This window comes from Pygoscelis adeliae, unplaced genomic scaffold (assembly GCF_000699105.1).
Source record: "Pygoscelis adeliae isolate BGI_AS28 unplaced genomic scaffold, ASM69910v1 Scaffold10, whole genome shotgun sequence".
In the NCBI taxonomy this organism is placed as follows: Eukaryota; Metazoa; Chordata; class Aves; order Sphenisciformes; family Spheniscidae; genus Pygoscelis; species Pygoscelis adeliae.
The window spans coordinates 10163000-10175888 of record NW_008824053.1 but is presented as its reverse complement, the minus strand read 5'-3'; the positions used below and the strand labels follow the sequence as shown (position 1 = coordinate 10175888).

Here is a 12889-nt window from a genome sequence, read left to right as displayed (position 1 = left end):
AGAAGCTGTTTTAAGAGTGGTTGGAGGAAAGTAAAGAGGTGATGGGATCAGTGTAACAAATACACAGTACTTCTAAAAGAGCAGACATTTGACATATCAGAAGATCAAACAACTAAACATTAGCTAGTAATTTTAAAGCTAGTTAGTGAGCCACTTAGTATGTTATTCTGAGTTTGGAAAGCATTAATTTTAACAAATCACACTTGGATAAGCAGTAGGTCTTTGTTTTTAAACCAGCACAACATTAACAGTGCATTCAAGTGCCAAAGTATCCCCTATAACTGTTGGCAAATAAATGGGCTTATATCCTTACCATGGACTAACCATATGTCATTTTGGAACTCTTAGATGAAGGCCTGAAAAGCACTGACTCGAAATCAAGAGGTCACGTTTGCTGAAATACTTGCATATAATGACTCAGTACATGATCATCACAAATCATGATATATTGGGTCCACTCTCTTCCTTCCCAGAGCAACAATAAGCAGATCGACGTATGGTAAGATGACTTACATGATGTAAGGAATTCACCAGTATGGGATAACTTCCCACAGCTCTTCCTGAGTATTTGGCATACAAACAAAAACTCAAGGGAGAATGTTTAGATATCTTCTCCAAAGAGCTCAAAAGGTAAACTACTTGGCCAGCTAACAAGTTTTCTATACTTTTCACAACGACTGGATTAATATCTAGCTGGCTAGACCAGTTATACCACTTCCCAGATGGTGTCTTATGCAGTAAAAACCACTGTTCATTTTTTATGACTTTTTTTTAACATCAATTCGTTTTTTGGTTTACAGAACAGAGTTCTAAAAAGTGTTGTTTGAATGAACTGGCTAGAAGAAGATACTTAATCAATAAAGAGCTTGCATATTCCTCTTTAACAAGATTGATTTTGAAGTTATCTGTATTCCATGATCAGAAGGTATTAAATTACAGGACAGAATTTCATGCCCATGGTAGTAGAAGAATCTTGAATCTTAGTCACTGAATCAATTCTGTATCACCATAAAATCTGTCAAGTGGGGGCTGTTCAGAGTGAATTCTACTACACATCTAGCAGCCAGGCTAACACCATCCCCTGTAGACAGAGGGTGGCATATAACTTTTGAGCAGCTGCTCCTTTTACAGAAATGAATCAAAGACAATGTGTTCTGGAAGTGGTGGCTCTTAGATCACTGACACAGCATGTCAGCATTTACAGCTACAAGGCACCAAAGCATAATGTATTACTACAATGAAACTAGTATTGGAATAGGTATAAAGGGTTAATAGACTATATAAAATATGGTTACTTTTTATGTCATCTCACCAGTGTATACATCTAACTGTTATAAAGGCATTTTCATAAATTTTGTCATAGGTTATCGGTTTTGGTTTTTTTTTTCCTCCTGCCTCATACCTGAAAGCTACAATTAATATTTACCTAAGATATAATTAACTCCAAACACTGATGGATTTGGACATATCTTGCTCAGGAACCTAAGCAGATATCCAGAGAAATTAGTCTCTGCAGGCATTTGTGAGTGCACGGTTAGAATTCTAACTGTTTAATCACCTTTGCAAAACAATATCAATGGCTGCTTTTTGTTGTGACAGTTTCCTCATCTGCAAAGTGTCTGCTACCCACTAAGCTGATTTTAGAAGCTTCCTACTATCGTTTTTCACGTGCAAATACTTCATTCTATTGAAATTAATATTTAATGAATACTTTATTCATTTTTCAATGAATAAAAAAATCTGGCTAATTTTGGTTAATTTTTTCTGTAGCCAGCAAACCACTTCCACACTGAGGACAAGCCTTAAAGTGTTACACTGTGACTACATTTAATAATGGCAAAAAGACCCTCCCCCCGAAGCTGCTTCCAAGAGAAACAGCAGGAGAACAAAAACCATTTGGAGAACCCTACGGACAAAGTGAATTAGTATTGAAACTGTTAAAGTTATTAGCATATTCATGAATCCTGAGTATTCTACTTACTAGGTCATTCATATTTGTCTGACTGGCTGGATGAATTTCTTCCAAGAACTCTAGCACATAGAATGTGTATCTGTCCATAAGATGAACGCCAATCCCAAGATCAGGTTGATGCTTAAAAACAACACACAGCAGTTATTGGGCTTTTGCAGGAGAGAACTCAGTATTTAGGAGAGGGAACAGAATGTAATAGCATGTTATAAAAGTTAAGCATAGGTTTTTTTGTTCTTAGGCAAATTACGCAAAGAAAATGACTAGCCATGGAGAAACATACTGTTGACAAGCTGAATAACACAGTTTATCTTCATTTTTCTAGACTATATCCTGGTAATCTCCACGTTTGCCAAATAGCAGGAAACCCCTTCTTCTTAATGGTCCAGTACAGATTTGTGGGCTGCCCTGGGCTTCTTAGGATTTGGAAAACAGGGCTGGGAGACACAGCTTGTCTTATAGCACTGTACAGATTCAGGTAATCCTGACCTGCTGCTTTTGGTCTGGCTAGGACCTCTCTCCTATCACTCCTTCTGTAATTCAGCTGGGATATAATTACAGCAGGTGAAAGGTAGTGGGTATTTTTTTTTGTGTATGAAGTGTAAAAAGTCCTAGATTGAATATTCCCCACACATATCTCTCAGTAGTCTTCCCATAAAACTTCTTCCTGTCCTAGGCAATGCATAGACTGGCCAGCAAGCACAGAAATCCATTGTTAGCCTTGTTCTTTGGGATAGTGCACAAAAACAAGCAGGAAAAGTACACTTACAAGTTTTGTCAAAACCACACTCTGTAACTAAATACCTTACACATTCAGCAATTAGAAGGGAAATTTTTAGTTAAAAGTCAATAGGACCTGTGCTTTTATCTCAGGCATTCTGAAAATTGTCTTCAGGACCACAAAAATCTACTTACTGATAAAGAATCTTCTCCAACTTGGCTGCTAGCCAAGGCCATTATATTAGGTGAATAAAATCGTTCATACATGGATGCTCCTTGACAAGTGTCAATAATAAACAACAACTCATTGTACCTGAAAGAAACAGAACAGCCTCCTTACCTGTCTCTCTTTAAATTGAAACAACATATACATACTTTGCTTTTTAGTTACCAGGACAGCTGCTAGGAACCTATGGAACAGAAGAGTTCACACCGACTGTAAGATGCGAGTTTAGTTGAAGCAATACATTCGAGCAGCTGCAACTGCAGGAAGCGGAAAACAAAAATTAAACCTCTTCTTTCGGAATGCAAATGTTCATGAAATTTTATGGACAACAGGTAGGATCACTGCTGAAGGTAAGCAAGGCCTACCGGTAAGACTTCAGGCATGTTTGTGAAATAGAGTATTTAACCTCTAAATAATGCTTTTTTCTTACCTTCTTTTCTGCCACATTTGTTCAAAGGCATCAGCAAGTTCTACATTTGTGATTTCTTCAGAATCTTGAAATTTTAGGAAACCATTTCCACCATGGCCTGACAGAAAAATCAGAAGTTAGGCAAGTATGTAGGTTAAAGGAAGATATTCAGCCTGGTTGACCATTTTTCTAAAAAAAAAAAAAAAGGCAAACATAATTCTCTTTCTCCAGACAGACTCCAGCAAAAAAAAAATATTAGTACACTAAGAACAGTACACATACATCATTTAAACTGGAAACTATACTTGCTAAGTACTGCATTACAGGTTTTTTCTTAATTAGTATGACATACTAAAAAAAGAAAAAAAAATCCTTTTGTTGATCCTTTTGTCTGTTTGGACTCCTGATGGGATTTCATGCTTTCAAACAGGCCCATCCAACTGAACAACAAACATCAATAAATTGTATACAGAAACCTGTAATTACCCGTCATATATATTAGAATATTGCTTCTGTCATCAGAAAGAAGACGTTTAGATCGCGGTGTGCTTGGTGGAATTCTTCCTGTTAATACACGCAAGAAATTTTCGACAGTAACCTATGAATAGAAGCATAAAGTAATTTTCTAAAGAGAAAAATATTAACAACTCTAGGCTGGGTTACATAATTAAATAATGGAACACTAAAATAGAGAAGGCTTCAGGGAGACCTTATAGCAGCCTATCAGGACTTAAAGGGGGCTTATAAAAAAGATGGTGGCAAACTTTTTAGGAGGGCCTGTTGCGACAGGACAAGGGGGAATGGCTTTAAACTAAAGGGGGGGGTAGATTTAGACTAGATACAAGGAAGAAATTTTTTTGAAGTTTCTGGCACAGGTTGCCCAGAGAGGTGGTGGATGCCCCATCCCTGGAAACATTCCAGGTCAGGTTGGACGGGGCTCTGAGCAACCTGATCTAGTTGAAGATGTCCCTGCCCACAGCAGGGGGGCTGGACTAGATGACCTTTAGAGGTCCCTTCCAACCCAAACTATTCTATGATTCTATGACTAAAATATGCAGCATATCTAACGAGACGTAATATTGCATGTTATAAACTGCATAAACAGACATTTTCTGTTTAAGGTTTTACTGCAGGTTCACAATCACATGGTACCTTTTACTTTATCCCACTAACATCAGCCTGTTACTTTATTATTTATAGCCAATAAGTCTACTACCATTATGATTTCTAAATACATTTTCATTGATCTGAAAACTTGTCAGCATATAGCTTTATTCTGCCAAAGCTGCTCATATACTCACAAAATACGCCGACATTAGTGTGTGTTACCATGGAAAAATAAAAGTTTAAATTCCCTCTGCAACTCAGGAAAGGAAAAACAAGATCAATTTTGGTTACATAAGTCTTTGAGTGATCAGGTAAGACCTATCTGGATGGTGATTGTAAAACATCCTATCAAACACCACTTCCTCTTCATGCAGATGTACACAGCTCAAACGCTAGCAACAAATCCATACTCAGGAAAAAACATGATAAAAAGAACACATCTCTATTTCAGTGTTGTATCTTCACTTCTTTATACAAAGCTTCAGAGAAATAAAACATCTACTATATACTTAAACATGCTGCTATAAAACTTTAGTAATGATAATATAGCACTATTAAATTGGACATCAATTGTATGGTTTAAGATCAACTGGTAAAGACACTGTCTGTTTGAAGGAATATTACACAAAAATGGAAAGCTGATCGAATGAGATTTCTATATAGTAATTACTTTACAGTAATGATTAAGTTATGGCTTTTGTTCTATTTTGATAAAAGCATATGCTTAAGATTAGAAATTTAAGTAGGTCTCCCTAATAAACATTTCACTTGCACGCCAGAAGTTTCACAGTGGCGTTAGGTGTTTGCAGGATGAGACACTGACCAGCCATTTCCAAAGAAGAGAAATTTCAGTAATATGTATGTATTCCTAACACACACAAGGAGTTCCATAGATTCTTTTAACTGTGGAGATTCCATTATTTAAAATAGCCAATACACAACACGTTTCTAGTTTAAAAAATTTCAAATACAAAACCGAGTATCAAAGAGGGGAGTTGATAATGAAAGCCCAGCCCAAAGTCAGTAATGTGAATAGAAAGACTTCCTCAGACTTCACAGATGTTGTATAAATCTTTAAACCGACACTAAAACCAAAGACCCAGTGATTTAATTAAAGCACAGTCACCTCATAGCTTCTGTAATCCACTTCCACGTCATCTCCATAGACATTTAGCTCCATGTTTTTATGACTAAACACAGTAGCTGGTTTGGGATTTCTGGGATTACATGCCATATCATCTGCTAGCATCAGGACAATATGACTACGGAAAATAAGACAAAAACATTTCAGCCATTCTGTTTTCACATAACAGTCAAACGGAAATTACAACAACACCGTCCCATGATTACAACAATAGCTTATAACATTAAGAAGATTCCTGGAATTGTAAGTGAAACTTTGCTTAGTTATACCCTATTTCCTTATGTACATCCTCACCATTATAAAGATACCACACATGGAAATGCAGCTAGCTGTTACTTATCTACAGGATTAAGTTAGGCCAAAGAAGAGCACAAGAGTAGCTGACATGAGCAACTTTATGATACAGACTTGCCTGGACCTAGGCTGGCAGAACTCTTTATAAAAAATCCAGAGATTTTTATGGGGCACTAAATCATTTCATGCAGTTCCACAGAAGAAATCACAGCCTGTTTACACCCCCTCAGACAAATAAATTAAAAACTTTATGACAAATTTTAATTAAATTTGAGGAGCTCCTGAACATTTCTCAAACCATTATACTACATCTGATACACTACTGTATGATTATCTGTGTTAATGGAATTTTCCTGAAGAACACAAGTAGGCTGGCACCAGACATTTTGTCTTCTTCATAGGACCAAGAAAAAAAACAACCCAACATTTCATAGAACTGAGGAAAAAAAAAACCCAGCACATTATAAAGCTGTTCCAAATTGCATGCAGCCAAAGATCTATATTTCACCTGGTAGGGTCAGGTCAGGTCAAAATATGAAATAACAAGTAGTCACTGAAGACTGTTAGCACTAGGAAGAACGTGCCAGAGATGTCTGGAACAAGGTGAAGCCAGTCCTTTCCTTGGATAACCCTGTCTTGGATATAGTTTCTCCTGGACTGTGATCTTTGTGTTCTCCCAAACAATGCGTACAAAAGGAAAGCTCTGTATCCTGCAAAGAATGCTGCTAATTCAGACTCTCAGGCACACAGTTATAAATTAAACTGTGTCCTGCTATTTAAACACCATTCCTGTGCTTGTCATCGTTCACCTACATGTCCGCATGAGCACTTTAAGAGTAAAATTATTCTTTATTAAGCGCTGATACACTCCACACTGTACAAAAAAAAAGGGGGAAAAAAGGAAAAAAAAAAAGAAAAAGGGGAAAAAAAAGAAAAAAAAAAAGAGAGAGAAATGCTGTCCAAAATAACATAAGCATAAATCCTCAAAAATAATCAAAGTAAATTATTTCAATGGGAATAAAATGCTGGCATAATTATGAAGCTGTAATGACAGAAGCCAGAGGACAACTATAGAAGAGAAATAAAGATTTTTTTTTTCTCCACACATGCACAGCGGTACAAAACTATTTTTATAAAAGCGTATCATTAAAAGGGAATTAATTGGAAGCAAGTGTTGAATAAATGCCTTGCAGATTTACTGAGATAGTCACGTGTACACCCATTTTTTTTGTATTACAGTCAGAAGATATTATTTCAGACTAAGCCACCACTAGGCCTACAGTTTAGCACTGTATTTTTGCTAGGAATGTGTCTCTTAAAAAAAAGAATTAAGAATCACACACCACTCAGTAAAAGGTTCTGCATAGTAGTAGCACAGACAGGTGAGCACAAACATGCAAAGTTTGTATACTGTATGGCATTCTTAAAAGCACATGAAATATCCCACGGTTAAACAGAACCATGGTGTACAAGTGGTTCATACATGCAGCAAAACAATCTAGGTGTTAACTTGCAGCTTACGTGTTAAACCAAAGTAATCTAACCGTATATCATATTAATGCTATTTTCATGATGTAAAACTTACACTGCATAATGATTCCAGAAATCAAAAAGAATTTCTGAATTCATTTTGGCTTTATTTTAGCAAAACTTTTCTTTTACAAATTGGAGCATTGTGCCCACATGTCAACAAACCAGAGCAACTTACAGTTATAAAACCACAAATCATTTTATCAATGAGTTCTGTTGTTGGACGACAAATCTATTTAAACCACCAAACTGACACAGTTGCATTCAAAATGAGGCTATGCAAAACTCCTCCAAAAAAACCCAACCCCAAGAATCGTGACAAATGTTTATTTTTAAGATGTGATTCTGGGGTGGTTTTTTTAAGTCTTATCAATATTTTGAATGAAGTCTTGCAGCAAAGAAAGAGAAACTGGTAGAGGAAGAACTTTGTCTAAGGGAGAAACCCACTCAAATCCATGTAAAAATTGCTGGAAGTGGGAAAAAATAGGTGCACTCTCTCTCTAGGTCTTCTCCAATGTCTTATTCTTGACCTCAGTCTAAAGCATTGCTGGCTTTTTGAGATACATTTCCAGATCCTTGGGTATGGATGAGAAACGGACCAGGCTACTGAACAACAGAAACCTCCAGCCATGCTGTAGTTTTTGCAGTATTTCTAAAACTGCCATCTATTTTGACATTAATAGTGAAAATGGATGGATGCAGAGAAGAAAGTCCTTGGGTAAGGGTAGAACTAGTGAAAGAATTTCTAAGGTAGTGCCTAGGGCACCTATGCTTCAAAAGCTATACAGGAGATAAGACAGATGCTTCTGAATGAGATGTGCAAAAAAAAATGCCATATTTCTGTGGCTTTCAGCCCACAGTGCTTAGGCAGTACATTCCCTTGGATTTATAGCCCCCAAATGCTTCCAAAAACTAGGTTTCAACATCCCCTCTTTCAAAAACCGAGATGTCGCTCTTTTTAAAAATAAACACAGAAAACAGGACAATACTGCTATTGCGTTCACAGTTGAGTGGAAGCTAAGTGGAGACTCCAGAAACTACAGTTTTGGATTTGGACAAAAAAATGCCATACAAATTTGATCCAGTGGAATATGCATTTTGCAATGACGAAGCGGGCCATATCTCTTTAGGCAGACATGCTGGAAGAACTATCAGTCCTCTAAACTAACATTAAAAACCAGGACCACCAAAATTTCCATAGGAGCCTACGGATACCTATAACCTATTATTCAATGGATGTTGGTGCCTAAAATTTGCTTCCGCAGTTCTGGTACAAGTAAACTGCATTCCAAAACAGCTGGATGGAACTGTGCCAGTACCCCTAGAACTTCCAATAGGAACACAACTAAAAGACACTTCAGAACAGTTTGTTCACCTTCCTAATCCTGTTGTCAGAGAAGGGATACTATTTTAACCATTGTGCTATTGCTAGAGAAACACAATTTGTATGGACAAAGCTTCTGGTTTCTCTAAAAACATCATGCAAAATGTATTTTTCAAGGCTACTTTCAATATGTAAGAGCTGCTTTGTTCAGGGCCTTTAGTTTAGAGACTCTCAGTGTAGCTGCAGATGTGGAAGTCTTACATTTTAGTACAGTTAGGGTTGCTAACATCTCCACACTGAAAGGAAATTAAACTACAGCAAAAGCTGTATCTCAGAGTAGTACTGTCATTGCTGAATACATTTATCAATTTTCATATTACGCTTTCACCAATCTACTAAGTGGTACAGTTTAGTGGCCAGATAGTTCCTCATGTTTTTAATCTAATTAGCCTATTCCAACTGGAAGTTTTATTATATAACTTGTTGCTTTTCCTTTTGAACAACATTGCTGCACTTCTCAATACACTGATGTGATCACATCCTTCCTTTTTACTTTTTTGCAGTTAAACTGGGGAGAGAAATTTATTTTTATACCGCTTCAGACGACAAGAGAACTTTAATAGCACATTTGCAAGGAATTGTATTCACCAAGATTTCTCACCTATCTTTTTTTAGGAATGCCCAGTCTCTTGACACTTCTGTATACTGAAAGAGTATTTGCCACATGACGATAATTAAACCAGAATCGAGATGTACACACCTTGAATTTTTAAGGAAAAAAAAAAGCATATTAAATAGTGTAAAAGATATAAATGGGCCTGGCACATTGCATCAGAAGACCATGATTACAGGAGTACCAACGAACTAGTAACAAATCAGAAAGAACATAGCAACACCAAGAAACTCGTGATATAAGCTGTATAAATCTTTGTTGTACCAAAGCAACAAATGCCGAAAATGAAAGTTTTAAAAAAAAAAAGTTCTTAACATGAAAAACTTGTCATAAAACCCAACTAAGTATAGAAAGTGGCACTTTAGGGAATAATTCAGCAATAGTAAGTGGATAAGCTAAATTTTTTCATTTGCTTTCTCCATATCAAATGGAAGAAAAATCAAAGGAAGAGTTCTCATCTCAATAGCAAACCCATTCTGGGAGCATTCTTGCACAAAGGCATAAGTGAATTCATGCAGAAGCCACACACAAGGGAAAATACACTGAGGACATTTGCATTTGAGGAGTCAAATATAATAAAGTAAGAGCTAAGTGAGCTCTAACCAAAATCTGAATACAAATTCTCAGAAATCTCAAAGGAGTTCAGGTTCTACTGTTCTAACAGGCACAGGATTGGGGATCAGCCATTCCTGTACTTAAACTATTCCCTAGGTCAGATATTACTTAATCCGTCCTCAAAAACCTCAAACCAATGAGATTTCAAAAACCTTCAGAGGCAATCTGCTGTAGTCTCTCAGTAGCCTTACCATTGTCCTTGTGTTTAATTTAAGTTCACTACTTTTTGTTTGTTCCGCACCAAGGACAGCAATTGTCCTTTGGAGACAAATTTCCTTCACTTCTACAAGTCTTTCAAGCAGACAAAGGAAGCAGCATTTAGAAGAGGTGACTTTAAAACCATGAAAACAGAGAAGCAGGAACGAGCATTTAAGAAAGTTTTTTAATTTTTCAGCTTTAAATGTACAGCTCTAATTTAAATAGAAACATCTTTAAATAAAGTTACACGATGTAACATCTTTTTCTTTACCCCTTCCATAAAAATAAATTAGTAGCTTAAATAATAACAAAAATTCAGCCTGAAAGGATCCCCTTGAGTCTTGATGATCCCGTCAGTTAGGAATTTCAAAAAAGCCCACAGGAATCAGTCGACCAGAACATTTGCCTTCCAGCAAGATTTAAAGCTCTGAAAACTAACTGTGGCCAGTCTAGCGGTGACATTTCAAGATATTATCATCTGCCCCTTTCCTCCATTAGTGCCCTTACAACACAGTGGAAAATGTGACTATGCTTTAAATATAGCTATTCACACTGCAGCATATTAATTCAAACTACTGATGAGGTGGGACTGCAATACAATCCCAAGCTTGAAGTACCTAATAGCAGTAAAACCCTCCCTATTTTACTGCTTAAAGAATTAGTAGCAGTTGTTATAAAGCTTAATCATGAACTACTGAAAAAATACAACCAGCAGAGAATCTGTTGAGGACAGAAAGTATAGCTCCTTGGACCTAATTTTCCACTTTCTTTGTGTGTTTTTATGGGTACTAATAAAAGCACCTATTTGTTAATAGTATTAAAGTACTACTTTATGGTTTAATAGTTTCGAGTTTGTACATTGTAGAATACAGAAATCATTCCTTCTAATTCAATTAATTACCGTTAACTTTCCTTTTATATTGCTCAATTTTAGTATCTGGAAAACAAACAGCTGCTACTGAGTAATTACAATAGCATGCTGAAACAAATTAGTCATTAAGACCTGAATTGTGATTAAGAACCAATTGTGTAGCATGATTCAAAGCTAATAAAAGATTCATGGCAAAGAAAAAAAAATCTAGAATAAGAACAGTTGATCTAAACATTATGTTGCCTGAATTTATTTTATTCTAAACCTGTTATCACAACTTAACAGATTGAGCAAGAAGAAAAATCAGAAATAAATTGTACCTTTCTGGTCAAAGAGCTATAATTCTCTATCAGAATTACACTTTTGTTCAATATGCAGTATGGTAATTTAACTGTTTTAATGCTGTCAGAACTTTTGTTTTATGAATCCTGCCATGTAGCTAGATGTTTTGAGTGCTTGAAATGCAGTCACACTGAGAAGATAATTTTATTACAGTATAATAAATTTCCAGGCACAATTTCAAATTTATTCATTTCCAAATCTTTATCTTTCCATTTCTTTCAAATGAACAGAATTCTTGAGTGACTGTTGCAATTATGGCTCCTGATGAAAAATTGTCAACTTTATTGGAAGAGAACAACCTGGACCACACTTACCAAAACTGCCCAGTTATTTGTATGTCCACTTCTAAAGAACTGTTCTGCTTGATCCTGAAAGATGGAGAAAATATTAGATGTTTTTCAGCAATAAGAAAATCCCGCTCATATTTTTGTTGTTTCCACAAAACAGTGTTCAATGCGTATGTTTACCACACCTTAACACTGAATAAACCTTACAAAAGCTTCAAGAGAGGTAGTTTTTCTTATTCTGTTTTGCACATTTCATGCAAGCTAATTGCTCCAAATCTTTCCCTGAAACTTGCTAAATAACAAAGGAGAAAGAACTATTAGTCACTTTCAGCTTAGTTAAAACAAAAAGCCCACACATTTCTATTCCAAAGGACATTCCAAGAACAAAATAAAATTATTTATTGACCTATAGTTTCTTCCTTAATGAGAAAAGGGGCTTGGATTAATTTCTATTTTCATTGCTGCTCTCATCTTTTCAAAAGCAAGTGAATCTGCAATTTTAACCCATTCTAAATCCAAGGTGGTTACATTTATCTTCCAAAATGAGGAGCTATGACAACAACAGCCTTCTCTATAGTCTATGTTATCCATAGTTCCCACCATGCTTTGCAGAGGAGAGGGCCCTTTTTCTTTAACAGCTAGCATAAATCAGGACACAGAAAGGGGATAAGGCTTCCAGGAGGTAAGGGAACGAGTCTGTCAGGGGCCAAGAATCCAGACTTGCTGACTCTCAATCAGACTCTGTTAACTCTCGGAGGGGTACTGGGCTGATGCCTGTGGTCTCACACAAAACACATAGTAACAGAAAAAGCGCTTGTTAAAATATGTCAAGCACACTGTACTTCAAGTAGCAAACAATTTGCAGTTTAATTAGTAATCCAAAGACTCTATAAGAATATTTCTACTATTTTTTGTCCTATTTGTAATCAATTTCAAGTATAACAATTTGTTAATAAAGCAGAATTCAAACGCAAACACCACTCCAGATGTAGTGTGGGCACTGTGCAAAATGCGCAATTACTGAAATACGAAATTACTCCCGCTTGAAAAAAAATATTAGCTCCTTCTGTGTGTGCGAACGTCCCAGACCCGCGAGCAGGGCAGACGGCGCTCGCTCGAGCCCAGGTGAGCCCGGGCAGCTCGACCGCCGGTGGAAGCGCCCAATACCCCGCCCCGGTTT

The 12889-nt window shown here is 36.5% G+C and overlaps 1 protein-coding gene across 1 annotated transcript in view; it reads right to left on the bottom strand.

Annotated features, from left to right (window-relative positions):
* PIGK (phosphatidylinositol glycan anchor biosynthesis, class K) overlaps positions 1-11798 on the bottom strand; it is a 70283-nt gene extending 58485 nt beyond the window's left edge. Inside the window, exons 1-7 of the mRNA XM_009333845.1 lie at positions 11737-11798; positions 9385-9483; positions 5558-5693; positions 3811-3922; positions 3346-3442; positions 2885-3002; positions 1982-2092 (exon numbers count right to left, since the gene is read on the bottom strand). Coding sequence (XP_009332120.1) covers positions 1982-2092; positions 2885-3002; positions 3346-3442; positions 3811-3922; positions 5558-5693; positions 9385-9449 — 639 coding nt within the window. The 5' untranslated portion in view covers positions 9450-9483; positions 11737-11798. The remainder of the gene's footprint in view (positions 1-1981; positions 2093-2884; positions 3003-3345; positions 3443-3810; positions 3923-5557; positions 5694-9384; positions 9484-11736) is intronic.
* Between the last annotated feature and the right edge of the window lie 1091 nt (positions 11799-12889).